Here is a 24816-nt window from a genome sequence, read left to right as displayed (position 1 = left end):
GGAGAAGCATTCTGATTTTGGGTATTCTCAGACTTTTTACACTGCTTTCTTCCCATCATTGTGAATTTATCCACCTGTCATCTTTGTAGTTACCGACTTTCAAATTAGATCTCTGAGTGGACCTCCAGCTTGTTGATTCCCAGCCCCGGAATCTGAGCAACCCACTGCATCGGCTAAAACAGCGGCATTAAGATTGATGGTGCTTTTCTGCCTGGGAATCTCTGGTCTGGCTTCCTTTTTGAGTCCCTTTTTCAATCAGCTGAATGGGCGACTCTGCCTTCCCGGAGCTCCAAACGTCGACCAAAAGGGGACCCAGTCCCGCTAACTCTGCACCAAGAACCACCATGCCAGGGTGCCGGCAAAACCGCCGTGCTGGCCACAAGAGTCGCGCTGGAGACCTGTGGGGCTCCTCCGCCGGGAATCTCCTGGTCTGTGAGCAACAAATATTCATCTGAAAGTGTGGCATCCTCTTGTTCTCTGTGCTTTCACTGGGAGCTACAATCCTGAGCTGCTAGTAATCGGCCATCTTGGATCTCGGAAAAATTATTCTTTATAAGTTATATGCTATTTCCAAAATGTGTTTTAATACACATTTTAGAAAAGAAACTTTAGAAGCAGGGAATTTTTCAAAAATTGAAAGTCCATATTATTACAGCAACAAAAAAAAGAAATACAAGATGAAGAAACTACTGCTTCAGGAAAAAGCTGAAGGATAGAAGTTATTAAAATCAAAGTGCAAATGAATATGATAAAGAGAAATAAAAGCACAAAATCTTTTCTTTTTTAAAAATATATTATAGTCCATGAATCTAGCAGGTTATTGATAAAGATGGTTCTTGGTTATATTTTTAGATTTTAAAAAGTAACCCTGAGATTCCCTGAGGCTTCATGTGATTGGTTTGCATTGAATTATAGCTGTCAGGTCTGGGTTATGATTTCATAGACAATGCTAGTTCTTACCAGTTTTGTAAGAGTTTTGACAAATAGGACCACTTAATCTTAATGTAAATATTTTCTGATAAAGATGGTGAAGTATAAATAATAATAGAAAACTGAACATAAATAAAATAAACTCAAAAGCATGCTCTCTCTTTTAACACAGGTGTTCCAAATTTGCTTTTTGTAGCTGATATGATATCTCAAAATTTTCTGCAGATGGAATTTCAAAAATTATTACTGCAGAAAATGGAAAAGTTGGTTTGCAACCCTAGAGCTTTGATAAAGCAAGCAGAGCAAGATTTCACCATTCAAAACTATCTTTATATTTTAATATTTCATAAGGGAGTGAATAAAAGAATAGAGTAACATTTTTTGAAGAACCAAGTTGGAAGCATGTGCAATGGGATCATGTTGAGAAGAAACCAGCTTTGCGCTTGTTTGAAATGCAAATCAAGCCTAAATGATTATTGATCAAACAAAGCTTGCAATGCACCTCAAAATGGACTGTCATCCTTCATGTACAGCCTGGGGCAGGATTTTGGCTTTATCTGAAAAACTTGTTATCACAGTATTGAACTGATGTTTGCTTAATAAATAGAAATAATATTGGATAAGATGACCTAGTCAACTACTGCCACATTACCACAAACTGGTATTTCCATATGCTAATATAATTATAATAAAAATTTATTTTTTATATAACAGAATGCTAACAGTCTGTATTAAGATATTATATTTCTCACAATTTCATCAAAGAAAGCTGAGTTTGCTCATCCAAGTATATGTTAAGTAGATTTGATTACTGTAACTACTTTGAACATCAGAAGAACAAATAATTAATGTACCAAGGAGACTTAAGTCATAGTTAACTGCCATCTAAAAACCATTCCTGATCCACTACCTTAAGTCTTGAATAACTAGTACTTGTAAATGGGATTAGATACTCAGAGATAGGGAAGCAGATTTTTTTAAATAAAAAATAATTTTCAAAATCAACTATGTTTATTTGCATTAGGAGAGAACAAATAGGTAAGACAAAACCAGATCTTAATTATTTTGTATATTTTTCTTAATAATGATTTTCAAATTTGTTAAAATACCTTCTAACCAGTTCTTGTTATGACTCATTGACATACTTTCCTATTTCTAAAATTTTATCTCACAAAAAGACTTAGTTAATGATAGGGAAAATGTATACAAGATAAAGAAGAAACACATTTTTTTTTTTTACAAAAGGCGAAAAATCACTTCATAAGAAACTAATAAGAATCAAGCCAGCAAAAGAAAGAAGCCTGGCAGGTATTGATAAAATAATGCTGGTGATTGTGGCCATTCTTACTCATTATGTTACTATGTATAGAGTCTAGAAAAATATTTTCTATTTATTTTGAAAATATGGTAATAAATTATTTTATCTGGTTAATATGTTGGTACTGCCTAATAGGCCTACAAAGAGAAAATAAATTTTCATAAAATACTCTTCTTAGAAATTGTCCACAGTGTACAATGAAATACCAACTTTGCTTGATGCTCACTGAGACTATCAATGAAAGGATCCATTTAGCTTTTCTTCTCTAATGAAGACAATTTGGCTGGTAAAAGCTTTTGCCAAGTAAACCAAAATTTTAAATCCAACTTAGAAACCGTGTGTTTCAGTTCTTTAAATTATTGGGAAAAAAAGACCCCTGTCATGATTTACCTGATAGATTGGCACCTGTGCTGGAGAACTCTGCATTTTTGTCATTCTAGTATACAGGTAAACTTGGTCTTTTATAGGAAGAGAAATTTGTTTTTTTAAAGTATAATTCTAAAATTTACTAATATAGTAAAATATCCTTTACTACTTATTTTAAATTTATAATCAGATTTAGATTACAGAAGGTGAAATCCATAAATATCAATAATTTTGTGAATGATTTTTATTTTGTCAATATAGCAGGCTTTGGAATCAGATGAATTTGAGCTGAAATTCCATACCTGCTAATTTTACCATTGTTACTATGAGCAATTTATCCTTTCACGACATTTAATCACTTCAATTCAGTATGTTTTAGTTAACTAATTTGTAAAATGGGATAGTAACATTTCCAAATGCAGAAGAATATTTGGAGAATTTAATAAGATAATGAATATAAGGCTTTAGCATAATGCCTGGCACATAGTAAACTCAATAAAAGATAGTTCTCATTGTTTATAGCGAAGTTTCTTTCTATTATTGTGATCGTTCAATTGCCAGTACAAGGATATAATTTCAAAAGAAGTCATAAATTCCCTTTAGGAGATTATCAGTGTTCACTAAGCACCTCTAACGAGTTCCTCCTTATCTGGCCTTAACCTATTAAGATTCCACAGCAGTAACTCTCTTCAATCTTCAGTTCTAGTTTTGTTGTGGTTGTTTCCCTTGGCTTCTGCATCCATATTTAGTTATGGATGATGAAAGAAGTTCATCATTTATAAAACCACTTATGCCAAAGCATGAATAATACAAGTCAGCAACTTGTCAGGGCAGAATAACACAATGGACAGTTGTTTACAGCCTGAGGTCAGTAAGGAATTTACCTACTAATGGCATTAATCTGTGATAGAGTGCTCTAACTACACATTTCTATTTCTTATCAGTCATGAACAAAGCAAACTTATTTCAATATTTTGTCCCTAGAAAACTCATTGGCTTTTAAAAGTACCTTTTCTACAAAATAAATTTTCCATATATTTGAAATAAAACATAGTCCAGCCACAATTTTATGTGTCTGAGAGTCATGAGATGCTTTCAAAATTTTTAGAAATATTTGAAAACTAAGAAAATGTTTACATGCATCTTGTGACTTTGAAAGCATTGGCTGTTTGTGTTGCTTAGGGATTATAATGTTGCCAGGTTCTGGGACCTGGGGTGCAGGGGAGGCTTAGCTCGCTCCCTGGTAGGCTGTTGTTCCAGACTCTTAGTCTCTCACTCACCCAAGAATGGGAGAGGGGACCACACCGGGCATGGCGTGCTTGCAAGTAAATATTGGACCCCAAAGAGTTTTTGCAGAAAGTGATTTATTTAGGCAGAGAAAGGGAAAAAGGAGAAAGTAAAAGATAGGAGAGAAAAGCTTCCACAAGACTGTGGAAGGGGACCCAAATATGGAATCCGGCCAGATGTGAGGACAGGGACTTTTAACCTGGGAGGAATTCCCAACTTATTGAAGCCCTTTGACCTATGAAAGGAGTTCCTTTAAACTTCCGCTGGAGTGATTGATCTTTGATTCTTTCCCTCACTCGCCAGAGTTTAAACAAAGACCTTTAAGTCCCTGGATGAAGGCTGGGGAGGCATGGAGCTAGGAAGTTCTTGCCTTTGAAAGTACACCCCCTTGTGGACCCGGGAAGACAATACATTCCCTCAATAAGACTAAAATAAAGGTCAATAATTAAAATGTTTGTGTGTACATGTGTTCTATATGTGTGTACTGTGAATAGTTTACATAAACATCTAATTGTCTAGGATCATATTTCTATAACATTGTCAGTTGTAGACAGCATCATATTCAATAGGCAGAATGGCATTATGCATGATGTTAAATAGAATTCAGATAGATATGCATTAGTCCTATTTTTGCCATTTAGAAGATGACTAATTTGGGCACATTACATAACATCTCGGAGCTACACATTCTTCATCTATGTAGTGGAAGTTTAAGGAAAAAGACAACTACTTTGTTTAAGGAGAAAAACAACTACTTTGGGGGGTTGTTACAAAGGTTAAATGAGATAATATAGGTAATACAAGGTGTCATATTGATGTCTGACCCTTGTAAACTCTTATAAATTCTAGATGCTGCTGCTGTTTATAATTATTGTTGCTGTTGTCTGTGCACACATCTAGGTAATATATGGTTATCTAGACTGAAAAAATGATTGTATAAAATTTATACAATTAAATAAATATTGCCTATAAAATACATGTAAACAGTGCCTAAAATAGTAAGTGCTCAATAAATTATATCTTAATAATTATGAATACTGCACATTTTTTTACACACATACACTCTTCAGTAGCTATTGGTAGAGACTTACTTTCCAATATCTGGCTGATTAATCACATATGCTTACAACAAAGCATTTCAGTCATTATTCTAGAAAAATAGTCAATTTACTTTATATGTTTCCTTTCCATCCATAGATTGATATGTTACCTTTCTTCGTGTCTTTGAAATAATGTGTTTTACCTATCTTACTTGTAGTCATTTCACTTCATCTTGCCGGATATTATCTGCCTTTTTATTTTCATCCATTGCTCATTCTTCTTATATTTATTTTGAATTTATGTCTCATATATTGAAACTGAACTAAAAGTTTGTTAAATGAGTGAATCACTCCTTAAATATTGATTCAAGAAGCAAGAATATGAAGTCTATATTTTGTGACATTGTGTTTAATATGTAATTTGTTATCCAAAATATATTCCATTTATCATGAATATTTGGCTATTTATTTTTCTTATTTAGTTAATTTATATATAGATTATGGTTTTGGAGTCCACCAGGCATAGACTTAAAACTAATATAGATGATCAGTCTTATTAAGATGCCAAATTTAAAAACCATTCTGCAGAGAAATAAACAGGTTTCAAATAGGAATCACACATGCTCTGTAATAGTCATGGTAAATTTCACTTTCCATAAGTTTTAATATACCTAACCATGAAAATTAACTTGAGTACTGATGCAGAGGAACTGCAAATGAAATGATATTTTTTATTAAATTTATCTAAAGATTTTTTTAAAAAGGTCTTCATTGAATTATGCAACTCTGTATTACTGACAATACACATTACTCTCTTGCTAGACAACTAAAGAGACTGATGTGTCAACTGTTAACTCATACATTAAGGGACCCAACTGTCTGATTGAAAATTTTGATGTAACTCAGAGTACTTTATTTCTACTTTGTAATGCAGTGTATACCATAGTTATTTATTATCCTCCATTACACATTTCTGGAACTTCTGGCACATACTCAGATGAATTATGCCTAAGATTGGGATGTAGGATTCTTTATTTTTCCAGAGACCAAAACTTATAGCTGTGAAGATTAACAAGCCACTTCTATATTGCTCATCCTTTTAGAATTTTTTATTTTTATCTCAACATTTCATTAGGAGAATTTAAATATACAACCAATTTGAAATAATTTTACAATGAATACTAGTATACAGACATTTGTTTCTATTGCTAGTTAATGCATAGTGACTTAAGAAAAGCACACATATTTATCATCTCATAGGTTTTGTAGGTTGGAAGTCCAAGCACAGCATAGCTGGATTCTTTGTTCAGGGTTTCACAGAGCTGAAATCAAGGCATTGAAGGGGACTGTGGTCCTCTGGGATCAGAATCCTTTCTCAAATGCACTGGTTGTTTTCAAATTTTATTTTCTTGCTGTTGGAGGACTGTGGTCTCCATTTACATGCTAGCTATAGTCTGGGAACAACTCTCCATATCTAGAAGCCACCTGCAGCTCCTTGACACACGGCTTTCAACATAGACAGCACACAACATGGATACTTGTTTTCTTCTAGAACACATGCTCTGAATCTCTCTGGATTCCTTCTCTTTGATCAGCTGGAGAAATTGCTCTGTTTTTGAAGGACTTACCTGATTAGGAGACCCAGCCAAGTTAATCTCCCTTTGTGCCATATAATGCCACATAATCACAAGGGTAATATCTCATCATATTCATAGGTTCCACTCACAAAGTACAGGGGGTTATACAAGAATGGGGATCACTGGGTGGAGCATCTTAGAATTCTGCCTGAAACGATGCACTGTTTATATTCTGTCATTAACATTCTTCACAGCTTTGTTGAAATATAGTAAGACATATGATAAAATTTATCTATTACCTTTTTAATGTTAAAGGTTGTATTTTAAAATAAATTTTTACATTGTTAATAATTATTTGGTCAACTTTCCCAATCAACGTTGGGATTATACTCAAACATATGTCTGGGCTAATGGAAAATTTTACAATTCTGTTTTCAGAAGTTGTGGTAGAATAAACGACATTTTTTTTTTTTTTTAACCAGTTTACTTTTCTTGATCATGTAGAGTTTGCCTGTTAATTATTAGAACTGTGTCTCAATGTCTGGCAACCACAGCTTAATGCTAGCCTGGGTTCTTTTTTATTAATCTCAGCAAAAATTTTGAAATTGTAAATGACAGTGTAGTTTGTATAGACATTTTTAATTCAGGTTACACTGCCTCAGAAGAACATTGCTTAGTATATATTCATGTGATGATGCACAGGGACTGATATTAAAATAGTAATGATAAAGTTGCCCTGATTTTAATGGTATACATTTAAATATAAATGAGAATAGTGGTCCAAGTAAATTCCATCATATTTAGAGCAGGGTTATTATAAATTAGGGTCAATTTGCTGGCTTCGATGTTTATTGAAGGTATATATAAGTGACTTTAGTTATTTAAAAAATGTGAAGGTATACATTTTATAAAATTATTTTCTTAAAGTGCTAAATAAAATTAGAAAGAATGAATGAATGCATCAACAATGAAATGACACCATTTCATTGCAATGACTTATGAAAAACAATATATTCTTTTCAATGTATCTAATCTTGTCACTAATGACTCACATGAAAGGTATACTGCAATGAAGTCCAAATAAAATCATTCTCCTGATGAGATCCTTCCAGTTTCTGGGTTAGATATTACTTTATTTTCCATTTAAAAAATCCCTTGTCATTTCTTTAAAGTCCCTGAGCATGAAAAACAAAATGTAGTTTCTAAGAGCTAATCATTTGTTAAAACTGTAAAAAGTGGACATACCTGTCAGTGGATGTCTGTTACAGCAGAAACAATGTTTACAACCAATATTTTCCACCAGACAGGACAACTTGTTGGCTTCTCAAAATTCTCCTTTTCCTTGGTTAATTTCTTTTGAATTCAAAATATTTCACATTGTAATTTTTATTGAATCAATTCTAGATTTACATGATGTTTTGAGGATAAAACGAAGAGATTCCCTGGATTTCTTATCTGTTGTCTAATATCTTGCACAAGTATAGTATAATATCACATGTACAGTCATTTGTGTATATGTGTGTATTCAGCTCTGTACAATTTTATCACCTGTGTATGTTCATGTATCCACCACTAGAGTCAAGCTAGTGAACATACTCAGGAGGCTTGAACCCGGGAGGCAGAGGCTGCAGTGAGTCGAGATCATGCCGCTGCACTGCACTGCACTCCAGTCTGGGCAACAGAGTAAAACTCTGTCTCTCTCTCTCTCTCTCTCTCTCTATATATATATATATATATATATATATACACACACACACACATATATATACACATATATATACACACACACATATATATATATACATATACTGAACAGTTCCATCACCAAAATGACCTCTCCTATTGCCCTTTTATAAACATACTCTTCTCCTTCTCATTACCCTTCTTCATGCCTAACCTCTGACAACCACTAATATGTTGTCAATTTTTATAATTTTGGGATTTTAAGAATGCATGTTAAGCCAGGCATGGTGGTAAACACCTATAGTCCCAGCTATATGGGAGGCTGAGGTAGAAGGATTGCTTGAGCCCAGGAGTTTGAGGCCAGCCTGGGCAACATAGAGAAACCTCGTACGTAACATTTTGGGATTGGCTTTTTCACTCAGCATAATTCTTTGGAGGTTCATTCAAGTTGTGGTTTGCATCAGCTGTTCATTCCTTTTTATTACTGGATGGTATTCCATGTTATGAATGTACCACGGTTTGTCTACCTATTCACCTGCTGAAGGGCACCTAGACTGCTTTTAATTTTTTGGCTATTATGAATAAAGCTATGAACTTTAGTGTACAGTATTTTGTGTGAATATCAGTTTTAATTTCTCTGAGATAAATGTCCAAAGGTGTAATTGCTAGGTTACATGTTTAGTTTTGAAACTGCCAAATTGTTTTCCAGAATGTCTATACCATTTTATTGCCATCGGCAGTGTATGTATGATTCATTTCTCTGCAATCTCTCCAGCATTTGGTGGTGGTATTATTATTATTATTAAAGTTAGCATTCTGATAGATGTATAATGACACCTCATTGTGGATTAAATTTGCATTTCCCTGACGGCTAACTATGCTGAACATCTTTTCTTGCCCATGTTTGCCATTCAGATATACTCTTTATTGAAATGGCAGTTCATACCTTTTGTCCATGTTCTAACTGAACTGCTCTCTTTCTTTACTATTGAATTTTTAAAGTTCTCTTCATGTACTGTAGATATTATTCCTTTTTTTTTAGATATATGAATTCCAAGTATTTTCTGCCAATCTTCTCACAGAATCTTGTAAATCATAAGATTTCATTTCTAATAAAATTTAATTAAGCAATTTCACCTTGTAAGCATTTTGCTTTAGGTGTCAGGTACAAAACCCTTTGCCTAACCTTCAATTCTGAAATTAAAAAAACATTTTTATAGAAGTTTTATAATTTTACACCTTACATTTGAGTTCATTATCCATTTTGAATTAATTTTTGTGTAAAGTATGAGGTATAAAGCAAGGTACGTTATTTTACTTATAAATAGCCAATTGCATTAGAAACACTTAACAAAAAGGATACCCTTCCTTCATTGAATTACTTTTTACCCTTTTCAAAAATCGGTCAGACATTTGTGAGAATTTATTTCTGGGTGATCTCCTTTGTTCCAGTTTTCTGCGTTTCTATCCCCATGTCAGTACCTCACTGTCTTGATTATTGTAGCTATTTAATAGGCCTTAATATAAGGTAGAGTGATTCCTTCCATTTTATTCATTTTCAAAATTGTTTTAACTATTCTAGATCGTGGGCCTTTCCATATAATTTTAGAATAGCTTATCTATACCTCCAGAATAACTAAAGTTGCCTTAGTAATGGGAAAAAAGTTCTTGATACCCCCAAGAGTAAGCTTGACCCTCATCTAAATTAAACTGGGCTTCGTTAGAGCATTTCTAATGATATACTTTAGTTTTGGCTTATGATATCAGGGGTTGTTCACATAGCCTACTTTAAGTTTTTCTGTCTCTCTGTAGATAACTAGTTATAAAATATTTTGCTTTCTGCCATTCTTTGCTTGCAATAATTACTTCCTGGGCAGATGAATGTGAATAAAGAGTAGAAATTAAAATTTCTGTAATCACTTAATAATTTGAGTCAGAAGCTTGATTGAGAGTTTAGACATACATCCAAAAAAATTATTCTGAATTTTCTATTAATCACTGCATACTTAGTGCTGACAAGGCCATTTTCTAACAATAGATCTAATCATTTCAAGATGAGCCAAAATTAGAATGAATATGATAAAGAGCTCATAATCTGGGCCAGGAGTTTTGATCCCATGAGCCTAAGATAGAAACCTCTGTTTCACTACTGATTTAACATTAAGGGGCATGCATTAACTCTGTGGCTCTGGAGATTTATAAATGTTTAAAGCCTTTAATAAACCTAGCTCTTTTACTTTTGGACCATAATCATGAGCTCAATAAAATGTTTTATTTTTTAAAACATACTTTCTATGCTTTAGGCAAACTAGATCAGTACTGTACAATATTCTATAGTTCATTTTCACAAGGTAGTGATTTACTTGGGACCCCAAAGCAAAAGTTTTCCCACTCAGAATCTTTTACTGCCATTCAAAGCACTTTTAGACATCTCAGCAATTAATTGATTTTCCTTAAGTATTTCTTAGTAGCAGACTTGGTCAGTAGATTGTAAGACTGTTTCTTTTTGAATCTTAGTATTCTCAAGGTTTCACACAGTGCATGATTAAAATAATGATCGTCATCATAATAATTAGCCAGAAATTGTTAAACTACAGGACTATGTGGTACTCTTTTACTGTGTTAGCTCAATTAGCCCTCACAGCCATCCTCTCTTATACTCACTATTATTATTGGTGTATTACAGATTAATCGACTTAAGAACAAAGGTCATGGGCTTTTGTTAATTAAGTAACTTTCCCAAGGTCATAGAGTTAAGTGGTAGAATTGGATTTTGAGCGAGGCAGTCTGTTTCCAGAGCCTGGGATAAAGTGCTATGTAATATTTACTGATTGATAAAATTCCATAATTAAAGTTCGCAAAGAAATACAACTCTCTCATTCTTCTAAAAGTACCAATGATAAATAATTAATAGTAAAAATAAAAATATCCTGAATGCAGAGCTCTGGTGAGAATAAACTCAGCCAGAAAGACAAATGGAACCATCAAGTGTTTTATGTTGAATTGGAAGCTGAAAATAAGAGCTTCAATATGATAAATGGGGAAAAGGGGAGATCTACATGATAGATTCAGGAAGCAGTAAATATGTACAAGTTTAAAATATTTTAGATACTTTAAGAGCTAAATACTGTGTACATGCCTGAGGCGGATGAGCCTCTAGAGGAATGAAATACCGTTTTAAATAAAGCTCAGGCCCTATCTTATGCAGTTTTAATGTAAGCCTTTGATAATTCAAGACTTCATGGATCACTCAGGAGGTGTGCTTTTATTTCTGTATTATGGAAATCTGGCAGCCTGATAGATATTGGAGTTGAGCTATGGTAAATATTAAGTTGCACCTTGAATTAATGCTTATTGCATATCTCTGCTAAAGCTGTAACTAAATATTTGTAAATTGTTCTGAGAGACAAAATTGTACAATGATACCTCTATTAATGAAGAAAAAGTTGCCAGACTATTTTGACATCACTCTACTTTTGTCTCTATTCCCGTAAGGAGACTCTAATCTCTGATAGGACAAAGATGCATATGTCTATTTTGGTAATCCCTGTATAATTAAGAGCTAGCCTAGTGAATGAATAAATGAATGAGTAACTAGCCTGGTGAATGAATGAATGGGTTAGAAATGATGTAGGAGACAAAAATTTATCTTAAGCTGTAGATACCCCAGCTTTGACACACTGGGCAGTCCTTCCTACCTGAAGTGGGGATAGATTGCTAAACCTTAGCCTTTTCTCCACACAAAGGATATTCTCTTTACATACGATGCACCTTAATTAACCATGTGGAAACTGAGTAGAGACCTAAAATGGTTGAATTGAAACATTTGTCAATTGTACAATTTACTAGTTTAACTACATTATAAAAATAAACTGATTAATACTCAAGGACCCATGTTAGGGGCTGGCCATGTTACTTGTATATTTAAAAATACTGAATATCCTCATAATATAAATCTAATTGTATATTTTGGGGGAGATTTAACTTAGAGAACTTCATGAGGTAAATATAAATGTAAATTGTATAACACTAAAATCAATTCAAATGCCTACACTGTAGAAACATATCTGAATGTTCTTCCTTTAGCATAGATAATCATTTAATTAGGAAATGAAGTACTATAAAGGTTACATAATACTCATCTACTCGTAATTATTCTTGTATTTTAACATCTAACTCACTTATTCATAGGTGTTGGGGCATATTGGACATGAACTCTCAGTAGTATATTTATTTTGTTCATATTTATATCTAAGGTATATAGTAGAAGATTTTTTTTCCTTTTTTTTTTGAGACAGAGTCTTACTCTGTGGCTCAGGCTGGAGTGCAGTGGCTCCATCTCGGCTCACTGAAATGTCCACCTCCCAGGTTCAAGTGATTCTCCTTCCTCAGCCTGCCAAGTAGCTGGGATTACAGACATCCACAACTATGCCAGGCTGATTTTTGTATTTTTAGTAGAGACAGGATTTTGCCATGTTGGTCACGCTGGTCTTGAACCCTGGACCTCAGGTGATCCACCCATCTCAGCCTTCCAAAGTGCTGGGATTATAAGAGTGAGCCACCTGAAAAGATTTTTATATACTTACTTATAGTCTATGTGATTTTGGCAAATAGTAGAAATCTCTGTATCTCATCTTCAAAAATGTAAAAGTAGGATATTTACTATGATAAAATATTTAAGAATAAATTCAGATAATATATATTAAATGCCTAACATGTGTCTGGTTCAGAGGACACTTTAAAATAGTAGATGCCAGCTGGGCGAGGTGGGTCATGCTTGTAATTCCAGCACTTCAGGAGGCTGAGGCGGGTGGATCATGAGGTCAAGGGCTCCCGACCATCCTGGCCAACGTGGTGAAACCCTGTCTCTACTAAAAATACAAAAATTAGCTTGGCTTGGTGGCACGTGCCTCAAGTCCCAGCTACTCGGGAGGCTGAGGCAGGAGAATCTCTTGAACCCATGAGGCAGAGGTTGCAGTGAGTGGAGATGACACAACTGTACTCTAGCCTGGGCAACAAGAGTGAAATTCCATCTCAAAAAAAAAAAAAAAAAAAAAAAGTAGATGCCAAAAATAGTTGAAGTATAAGAAGAAAGAAAAGAGGAATGGAGAGAAAGAGGATTTTATATGACCTTCAAAATGACCTCTAAAGATAGAAGGTGTAGGCTATTTATTCCCATCTTACAGATTAATAATCTGAGGTCCAGGGACTTTCTCAGTGTCTCACAGCTCTTTGATCCCTTAGACCATCACTAGCATTTTATTTATCTACCCATGATAACACTTAAAATGTTATGTTGTAATTATCTATTCCAGCTACTAAACTGTGAGTCGATTAAACTGAGTTCCTGTAGGACAGAAGCCTTAATGCATTTATTTTCTATGACTTAGCAAACCTGTACACAGTACCAAATAGGCTTTTGCAAAATGCTTTACTAATGAAGAGTAATCTGGGACTGTAACCTGTATTTGGCTGTTTAAAGCCTGACATTTCTTCCATGTATCATGCTTATTTATTCATCTCAATTCTCCAGAAACTTACATCTTACACAAAATGCAGTGATTTGTGTTAAATAGTCTCTCAAGGCATTTAAAAGATATAAATTAGTTAACTGATAGAACAACCCATTTTCTAACTAGCTTCCTCTTTCCCTGAGATGGAAGCATGTCTCTTTGGTTGTTTGCATTGTTTTCTAAGACTGCCATAACACATTGCCACAAAGTTTGATGGCTTAAAACAGTAGAAATTTATTCTCTCATAGTTCTGCAGGCTAGAAGTCTGAAATCAAGTGTCCTCAGAGCTGTGTTCCCTCTGAAAGCTCTAGGTAAGAATTCTTCCACGTCTTTTCCAGCTTCTGGTTGCACCGGCAATCCTTGCCTAGTAATTGCACCACTCCAATCTCTACCTCCATCCTCACATGGCCTTCTTCTCTTTGTGTGTCGGTGTGTGTCCTTTTCTTATAAGGACATCAGTCATTGGATCTAAAGATCCCTAAGTCCAGGATGATTTCATCTCTAGATCCTTAACTAATTGCATCTGCAAAGACCTTATTTCCAAATAAGGCCGTACTTTGAGGTCTGAGTGAACATGAGTTTTTGGAGGGGGCTATTTCACCCTCTGTAGCTATTGTGCGTTATTTGAGTTGATAGTGTTGAGACAGGTTTAGTGAAACCTGACAAACATAAAAATAATGAATTCAACTGGAAGAAAATGAATGGCTTTATCTTGAACTTCACTTTTCTTAGGTGATTTGAAATGAAGTTGAAAATTCCACAGAAAATGCATTGAAGGTGGAAGTTCAGCATGGAATTGCTAGAGGAGCTTGAAATAGGGAGAATATAGTAGAATCAACTACGAACTCAGGGAAACTGTATGATAATCCCAGAAGATAATATTTTTCCCACCTAGGAAATAACAAGAGATGGTACCAGGTATCAGACAATTATAATAACTTCTCAATCTGTTATAAGCTAGGAAATACTAACTTGAAACTAAATCTTTAGGGATAAATCTAAAAGAATGCAGCCACAGTCTAGGTTCAAGTCAGTAGCAGAAAGTTAGTTATGTACATATAACTAGTCTTTAATTAAAATTATTATAATAGCATTTTACTTTCACTTAAGTGATTATTCTCATAATCACTTTATTGCTTTTATGTTCATGATGAAATAGTAATATTATTTTATTTTTTTCTCTTTAAAATTGACACATAATAAGTGCACATGTTTATGGGGTACATGCGATATTTTGATACATGCATACAATGTGTAATGATCAAATTAGGGTAGTTAGGATATCCATCACATCAAGCAGTTGTCATTTCTTTGAGTTGGGAACATTCCACATCTTCTACATATTTTGAAATGTTTAATAAATTATTGTTAACTGTAGTTATTCTACTGTGCTATCAAACATAGATTGAAGGAATAAATTTTAATAATTCTATTTTTAAATGCCCCTTCGTCTATCCTGGAGTTTGATATAAAAGCAAGCTTTTAACCTTTTTTTTCTTATCATGTATGTATAGTTTGTCATGCTATCATCTAATTGAAAACCAGATATTCAGAGAATTAAACAGTCTTGAAGCTATTACATTTTTAAAAAATGCTTTCCTTCTAGTAAATAAGAAAGATCATTTGTATTCTGTTGTTTATTCTCATAATCACTTTATTGCTTTTATGTTCATTGTGCAAACATCTACAAGCTTTAATAGACACAATACACATTCTCAGTCAGATTTGCATGTCACAAAAGTGACACGTTAAGATGATCTGTAATTTAAAGTGATATTGGAGCCATTTGCATACGTACATCTTTAGCAGCAAATAAAAGTATCTTTATGCAAAATTCAAACTATTAAAAATAAAACATTGTTTCAACTGACATGCAATATTTTCAGAAAGCAGATGTGCCTGTCACATTGCTTTTGTTACTATGATAGTAAAGAATGTTTCAGGGCAAGAGTAGGGTTTTGAATAAGCCAACACGATTATGTGAGGAAAAGGTGCAATTGTACTCTAATTCAACTGTTCTCCTGCTAAGCAGCTGGGAATTTGCTATCATCCGTGATATTCTGCTTCTACATTATTTTGAGAATGTTTTGTTCCTGTTTAGCTTTGTTAGATGGCCCCTAGGACCCATTTTGAGAATAGCATTGGTTTATATCTCCTTTAATTTGGCTTTCGTTACAGTACTTTATAGAATGTGTATGTTCCAATTCCAAGATGCAGGATTCATAAAAAATCATTTCAAGGAGATTTAATCCAATACTCTTAATTTCTTTCATCTTTGTCCAGTAACTGCAATGTCATTGTCCCATGATATTGTGTCTCTTCTTCCAATTGTCTTTTTTTCAGACTTTTTTCAGACTTTAACAGTGATATACAGTAGTTGGGATTTTAATCAATATTAATTTGATAATCTTTTAAAAATTGTCATTCACTATAACAGAGGGAATTTCCTTCTTTAAAATATGTATTTCAGATGGGTAAATTTATATTGGGTAATGAATAATTTTTCAACCCTTTGAAAGGATGAGTTTGACACTTTTTTTGACAAGTGTCACTTCATATAGAATAGTTATGCTACATAATTTTATTAACATAATTAAACCAATTTTGGATACCAGCATATAGTCTTTAAAAATATTTGGATAGTTTTTTTTTTGTTTTTTTTTTTTGAAATGGAGTCTCAAGTATATGTTCTTGCCAACTTTGTCAAAACTGAGTTCATTATAGGTGTGGGTTTATTCCTGGGTTCTCTGTTCTGTGTTTCTGTGTTTATGCCAGTATCATGATGCTTTGGTCACTACAGCTCATTAGTATAAATTGAAATCAGGTAACATATATCCTCCAGTTTTGTTCTTTTAGTTTAGGATGGCTTTGACTATTCTGGATCTTTTGTGGTTCCATGTGATTTTTAGGATTGTTTTTCTTTCTGTGGAGAATGTCATTGGTATTTTGATAGAGATTGCATTGAATCTGTAGACTGCTGTGGATAGTTTGGCTATTTTAACAATATTGATTTTTCCAATCTATGAACATGGAATATCTTTCTAATTTTTGGTGTCCTCTTCAATTTCTTTTATTAGTTTTTTAAAGCTTTCATTACAGAGATCTTTCACTTCTTTGGTTAAGTTAATTTCTGGATTTTTATTTTTATGTGTGGCTTTGGTAAAAGGGATTACATTTTTTATTTCTTTTTCAGATTGTTCTCTGTTGGTGTATAGAAATGCTACAGATTTCTGTATGTTCATTTTGAATCCTGCAACTTTACTGAATTTAACTATCAGTTCTAATAGTTTTCTTGTAGAGTCTAGGTTCCCATATATAAGATCATATGATCTGCAAACAAGGTTAATTTGACTATTTTCACTCCAATTTGGATCCCCTTTATTTCTTTCTTTTGTCTGATTGCTCTAGCTAGGACTTCCAGTAGTATATTGAATAATAGTGGTGAAAACTGGCATCCTTGTTGTGTTCCAAATTTTAGAGGAAAGGTTTTCAGTTTTTTCTCATTAAGTATGATACTACTTGTGAGTCTGTCATCTATGGCTTTTATTATGTTGAGGTATGTTCCTACTATACCCAGTTTTTCATGGGTTTTTACCATGAAGGGATGTTGAATTTTATCAAAAGTTTTTTAGCATCATTTGAAATGATTGTGTGTTTTTTGTCTATCATTCTGTTGATGCAATTGGTTTGTGTACATTGAACCATCATTGCATCCCTGGAATAAATCCCACTTGGTCATAATGAATGATCTTTCTTTCCTTTTCTTCCCCCAACTTTTATTTTAAGCTCAAGGGTGCATGTGCAAGATATGCAGATTTGTTACATAGGTAAATATGTGCCATGGTGGTTTGCTACACAGATCATCTCATTACCTAGATATTAAGTTCAGCATCCATTAGCTATTCTTCTTGATGCTGTTCCCCCTCCCAACCCCAACCTTTTAACAGACTCCAATGTGTGTTGTTCTCCACTCTGTGTTTATGTGTTCTCACATTCAGCTCCCACTTATAAGTGAGAACATGTGGTATTTGATATTCTGTTCCTGCATTACTTTGCTGAGGATAGTGGCTTCCAGCTCTATCCATGACCCTGAAAAGGACATTATCTCATTCTTTTTTTTTCCCCTTTTCCCTCTGCTTTTTTCAAGCAGAAGTAATTTCAGCATGTGTATTATTCCATTCTTGCAATGCTATAAAGAAATTTCTGAGACTGGGTAATTTATAAGGAAAGAGTTTTAATTGGCTCATGGTTCTGCTGATCATACAGGAAGCATAGCAGTTTCTGCTTCTGGGCAAGCCTTAGGAAACTTATAAGCATGGTGGAAGGCAAAGGCATTTCACATGGCTAGAGAAGGAGCAAGGGATAAAGGAGCTGCTACACACTTTTAAAACAACCAGATCTCCTGATAACTCACTTACTCACTATCATGAGAGCAGCACCAAGGGGATGGTGCTAAACCATTCATGAGAACTCCACCCCCATGATCTAGTCACTTCCCATCAGCCCCCATATCTAACATTGGGGACTACATTTAGATACGAGAATTGGATGGGGACACTCAACCAACCTTTATCATTCTGCCCCTGGCCTTTCCCAAATCTCATGTTCTTCTCATTTTTCGAAACAAAATCATACCTTTTCAACAGTCCCCCAATGTCTTAACGCATTCCAGCATTAACTAAAAAATCCAAAGTTCAAAGTCTCATCTGAGACTAGGGTAGTCCCTTCTGTCTATAAGCCTATAAAATAAAAACAAGTTAGTTACTTCCAAGATACAGTGGTCTTACAGACATTGGGTAAATACTCTCATTCAAAAGGGAGACATTGACCAAACATGCAAATGCAAAATACAACAGATAAGTCATTAAATCTTAAAGTTCCAAAATAATCTCATTGGACTCCATGTCTCAAATCCAGGAAATACTGATGCAAAGGGTGGACTCCCAAAGACTTGGGCAGATCTGCCCCTGTGGCTTTGGGCTCTCACGGACTGGTGTTGAGTATTTGTGATTTTTCCAGGTACAGGGTTCAAGCTGTTGGTGGATCTACCATTATGGAGTGTGGAGGATCATGGCCCTCTTCTCACAGTTCCACTAAGGAGTGCCCCAGAGGGGACTCTGTGTTGGGCTCCAACCCCACATTTTCCCTTTGTATTGCGAAAGTACAGGTTCTTCATGAGGGCTCCACCCCTTCTGCAGGTTTCTGCCTGGAAATCCAGGCTTTTCCATACACGCTCTAAAAATCTAGACAGAGGCTCCCAAGTCTCGACTTTTGCACTTAGTGCACCTGCATGCTTAACCTCATGTGGAGACCATCAAGGCTTATGTCTTGGACTCTCTCAAGCTGCATCCTGAGCCCCATATAGCTAACAGGAGAGACTGGGATTCAGAGAGCAGTCTCCTGAGGCTGTGCAGTGCAGCAGGGCTTTCAGCACAGCCCACAAAACCATTCTCTTCTCCTAGACCTCTGGGCCTGTAATGGGAGGGGCTACCATGAAGGTGTCTGGCATGCCTTCAAGGTGATTTCCTTATTGTCTTGGCTATCAGCACTTGGCTGCATTTAAGTTATGCAAATTTATACAGCCAGCTTAAATTCCTCCCCTGAAAATGGAGCTCTTTTTTTTCCCCCCTTACATGGCCAGGCTGCAAAGTTTTCAAAATTGTATGCTCTGCTTCCTTTTAAAATATAAGTTTCAGTTTTACATCATTTCTTTGCTCACATATAAGAGCATAGGCTGTCAGAAGCAGCAAGGCAACATCTTGAATGCTTTGTTGCTTGGGAATTTCTTCCTCTAAATACCCTAAATCATCATTCTTAAATTCAAAGTTCCACAGATTCTTAGGGCACAGACACAATGCTGCCAGGTTCTTTGCTAATGCGTAATAATGGTGACCTTTGCTCCAGATCTCAATAAGCCCTTCATCTCTAAGAACTCATCAGCTTGGCCATCTGTGTCCATATCACCATCAGTATTTTTGTCACAACAATTTAACAAGTCTCTAGGAAGTTCCAAATTTTTCCTCGTTTTTCTTCTGAGCCCTCCACACTCTTCCAGCCTCTGCCTGTTATCCAATTCCAAAGTTGCTTCAACATTTTCAGGGGTCTTTGTAACAATGCCCCACTCCTCGTACCAATTTTCTGTGTGAGTCCATTCTTGCATTGCCATAAATAAATATCAGAGACTGGGTAATTTATAAAGAAAAAATGTTTAATTGGCTCACAGTTATACTGGCTGTATAGGAGGCTTAGCAGCTACTGCTTCTCAGAAAGCCTCAAGAAACTTACAGTCATGGTGGAAGGCAAAGGGGTAGTAGCACTTCACATGGTTGGAGAAGAACTGAGAGAGAAGGGAAGGTGCTACACACTTTTAAAACAACCAGATCTCGAGATACCTCACTCACTAACATGGAAACTGCACTGAGGGCCCTGAGAGGATGTTGCTAAGCCATTCACAAGAACATTATTTCCATAATCCAATCACTTTCCATCAGGTCCCACCTCCAACATTGGGGATTACAATTCATCATTAGATTTTTGTGGGAACGCAGATCCAAACCATATCACTCTTATCTACCACAGTTGGTAATGCACTGAGTCTCACTGGAAGCCAGTAAGTGTCAGCATCTCACTCAAGGCCCTTGATGTAGTACCTGGGTATCAATGCTGGTTTTATTCAGGGCCCAAGGGCTCTTTAGTTAGCAGGTGATAAATGCTGCCAGGACTGGGTCCATTCCTTCAAGGCAGCAGATACTCTTCTTTCCCAAGGTGTGTCTAGAAATATTGCTGGGGAGTTAGGGCCTGGAATAGGTGCCCCACAGCTGTGACAGTTGCCACGTCTTCCTCTGCCTGAACTAGTTTCCAAGATGCAAGAGAAAGTCCTCCCCTTTCTTCCCTCTCCTCTCCTCAAGTGGAAGTGATCTCTTTTGGAGCCATGAGCTGTGCAGCCTGGGGTTAGGGGATCAGTGTTGCCAACCCTTCTTTATCCTCCCCAGCTGCTGTCTCAGTAGGTTTTGTGCCCCTCAGCCCACTGTCTCTGGGCCTAATTCAGCACTAGGACTCACATAAGAGTTGCAGTCCTTATGGCTTAGACTGCCTTTCAAGTTTATTTGAAGACACAGTGCTGTAGCCATAGGTCGTGGTGTTTGCAGGCACTCAAATTTGTGCCACTGGGATTAGCGATTCCCCTCTGGCTAGGGCTGCTTTAAATGCTCCCTCTGTAGGAGGTTGTCAGCTGAGTTTTGCCTGGTTTTCCTTTCTGCTCCAACAAAACAGCACTGAGTTCGGTGCCTCATGGTTGCTGTGTTCTCCTTCCCCCAACACCCAGAGATGCTTTTTGCACCATGCCTCCTCTGCCTGGGGTTGGGGAGGAGTTTGGGAGAGGTGGCGTCAGTGATTCAGGAATGTGTTTTTCTATCTCTTCAATGACTTTTTCAGGGATACATAGTTAAAACCAGGTATTATGAGGGCTCACCTGATTTTTTGTTCTCATGAAGGTGTTTTTTTCTGTGTAGACAGTTGTTAAAGTGTTTTCCTTGTTGAGGCAACTATCAGTGGAACCTTTTATTTCATCATCTTGCTCTGCCTCCACTCTCTCATTACTTATTTTGGACACTACATCTTGTTCTCTTTTTCATTAGTTGTATTGAATAGCTCTGTCAATCCAGAAATTTAGATGCAGTAAGAGAAATATTCACCTATTGGTGGTAAGTGTTAGAATTATTCACAACAGGAGGTTAATAAGAACATACCGACACTCCATTACTAATGTATATTGTGCAAAAACTGAGCCAATAGACGTTCAGATGCATTAAATTTTCTCCCTCTCCTCACTATATATAATTTAATTTGGGCAATTATTTTGTTGATATAATGTTGCCTGTTTGTGGCCAGTTTGTAAATAAGAGTATAAAAATCCATATCTCTATTAAAACAGGAGTTGCTTTTCATCATGTTTTTTCACCTTCCAGCATTGATTTTTTTTTTAGTATTTCTGTCATCAAATCTGGTATGAATTTACCATGCTACTTGCCTGCTTGCCAATATATTTCTGTACTTTCTTTTCCTTCTAATGCTTCTTTAGTAGTCATACACTAGAAGCTACTCACTTGACAGACTGTGTTGTGTCTATGTGGTGTGCAAAGACTATCATTTTAATATTTCCCACATTATCCATTTTAGGCTTTTCACAAGAGGAATTCGCAAATAAGGGCAAAAGTAGCACAGCATAAGCAGTGCTCTTAATGAAAATATACAGTTTAGGGAAATAAAGACATTCTGGAGTTGTTCTTTTTCAGTAAAATGGTAAGGAGAGGAAATGCTCACCCCAAATTGTTCACTAGCCTTAAATGTTGTCTGAGTCATTAACTTTTCAATAATTATGAAGTATTTTACCGAGATAGATATGATTCACATTTTTAGACTTTCACTTTGCTCACTAAAAAATTTAATGCTTTTGGATTGCTTTGTGATAAGTGGTGAAACATCTAAGAATAATCTATTGTGATTGTGACAGTAATTTCTCATGAAACTAACAAAGTTTCTTTGTGTTTGTATAAAACAGAAAATTCTATTTTTTAATGCTATATTCTTAGATATGGTTAAAGTTTTGGTGATATTTTAGTCCTGGAGATTCTTTTGGAAAGTTAAAAATTTTGATCTATTATTTAAGCATATCATTCATAATAAAGAGAGATATAAATAGTGATTGTTTAAAGACAGAAAAATCCAAGACACTTTGTTGGAATAGATTACTCAAGGCATTATCCTCAGGCTATGCCTTCACAGAAAATTAAATTCTAAAATTGAGCCATTGATGTTTGAATTTGATCGATGCAGAGAGATAATATGAATATCTTAGGCTAAAAATAAACACTCAAAGTAGAAGGACAAGAAGCACACTTTATTTTCTTGGATAATAAGTTTGTGCCTATATCTGGATGCTTACCTCAAATTCAATTTTGTAAACTTAAGTTATATGAAAATGACAAAAAAAATAGATACTTTCTTGGTCTGGGAATAAGCCACTGCATTAAAAAAACTATAGAGAGCATGGATCTTCTTACTATGTTGACTCTATTTCTCTTAGTATTTATCCTTATTTCAGATTCAAGCCTACCCTCATGACAATTTTCTATGATTCTTTGTATTCAGGAAGACTCTATAAGGAACTTTTCCATAACTGTAAAAAGAACAGTGAATTAAGATAAAGATTGCAGAGAACAGACTTTTGGGAGCATAATTAGCTAGAAATGTAGACATTTGATTCACTTTTAATTCAGAAATTTAATCCTCTACAAAGGAGAATGAATCCAAAAGGACAAATGGTCTACGTGTTTCTGGTATCTTAAAAAGTAACTTAAACTGTCTCCTGAAAGTGGTTGAAGTGGGGGAAAGATCTTAAACAAAATGAAAAGAATGACTTTCATGATGGTATTCAAAAGGATTTATTTGACAGAGTTGGTTTAAGATGCCCCTATGAACAACAGAAACTATTGATTTAAAATTCAGCAATAGTATCCCAATGCTATATTAACATTTCTTATGTTTGCCCCCAAATCATGAATTTTCAATGAGTCTAGTTCTTCTCATTTTAATTAAAAAATGCATTTGTGCTTGAAATAAAGGCCCATTGATTAAAAAATAGATAGAGAACCAGTTATATCATACTAGAATATCTAATTGGAAGGGTACCTTTTCTTGGTTAATGCATAAGTGAGTTAAGCATATGTTTTTTATGCCAAATGAAATTTTGTATGTCGCTCTTCATATTTTTGCACAAGATTTACAATGCTGTTATATGCCTTTACCCAAACCACTGAAGAATGTAGCAGATGAAAGTAGTTTCAGCAGACGAACAAAACTGTGTACTATTGCCCTGGGAATACTGACATGCTTTTTTTTTTTTTTTTTTAAATGTATTTGCAACAACCAAATTTGAGCTGATTTTTGTTTTTGTTTTGTTTCATTTTCTCTTGCTTCCTTTGCCACCGTTTTATCCTAAATCAGCGGAAACCCGAAGGGAAAGGGGCAGCAAAGGTAAGACTGCAAATTTCAAAGAAAATTGATTTTGAAATGTGGTGTTTATACTGTGTGAAGCTACAGTAGTTAGTCCACAGAGTTAAAACTTTAAGTACTTAGAATAACATATGTTGTGGTTCTGTTTTAAAAGAGAGTTAAGCTGAGCTGTTTTCACATTTTGTATCATTTACACAGTTCTGGAAACAATTTTCCAGTCTTATTTTATTTTTCACCAATACTTTCTTTTCCCACCATGCCAAAACAACATACTGTTGACAGCATCACTTTGTGAATGTTCTGATAATACAGTTATTTTATGATAAATGCTAGCAATAAAAAAAGAACCATTTTAGTGTCAATTCACATTTTAGCAGTGACAGCAGAAAGTTAGTGAATATAAATCATGATATTTGATAGGGTCACAGAGAAGAATTACATAACTAAAAATGGTTAATCAGAAAAATGATGATCTCAGAGAAATTAGGCTTTGGAATGTCATTTTTCAATGTGAAAACTTTAAGTTCTGCTCAAGTATAGGTCAGTACAAATGTAATTGTGGTTTTTGCCATTAAAAGTTATTGCAACGACTGCAATTATGTTTGCACCAACCTAATGTATATGAACAGTCCAGTCTTCTAGAAAAATTTGCGTTTCTACTGTTAAATAAGTAGTCTCATACATACTGTTAAATAACTCCACTCATTAAACTAAAAATAAAGTTTTCCGGTTATTAACATTTCTTTCCTAGCATTTATGCCTTAGTTTCTTAGTATGTTTTGAGGTTTAAAGAAATAGATTTCTCTTAAATTTCCGATGGAAGACATTTTGGATACTAAATTCAGTAAGCTTTAAATGCTATCCGTATTAGGCACCAGAATCTTATATTTGCTGATGTTAGGGCAAATATATATCATCTTAAAGATGAATTATCTTATTCTAGCTTAAGAGACCAAACTTTATGTTTGAAAAAGCACTTTCCAGAGAGTGGTCTAAGCTATGCCAGAAGGTAATCTGTTCACCTTGGATGTCTTTATCAAGCGTGAGAATTAATGGAAAATGGAGTTTGAATATAATGTCAAAAGGGA

At 34.9% G+C, this 24816-nt stretch overlaps 1 protein-coding gene across 2 annotated transcripts in view; it reads left to right on the top strand.

The window, feature by feature from the left end:
• Positions 1 to 24816, top strand: part of PCDH11X (protocadherin 11 X-linked) — an 826171-nt gene that overhangs the window by 432749 nt on the left and 368606 nt on the right. For both annotated transcript variants that reach the window (XM_012464585.2, XM_012464595.2), the window contains exon 5: positions 23720 to 23749. In XM_012464585.2, the coding sequence (XP_012320008.1) occupies positions 23720 to 23749 (30 nt within the window). The remainder of the gene's footprint in view (positions 1 to 23719; positions 23750 to 24816) is intronic.

Source organism: Aotus nancymaae, unplaced genomic scaffold (assembly GCF_030222135.1).
Source record: "Aotus nancymaae isolate 86718 unplaced genomic scaffold, 86718_ANA_hifiasm-v0.15.2.pri h1tg000004l, whole genome shotgun sequence".
In the NCBI taxonomy this organism is placed as follows: Eukaryota; Metazoa; Chordata; class Mammalia; order Primates; family Aotidae; genus Aotus; species Aotus nancymaae.
This window is presented reverse-complemented; position numbering and strand designations above follow the sequence as displayed.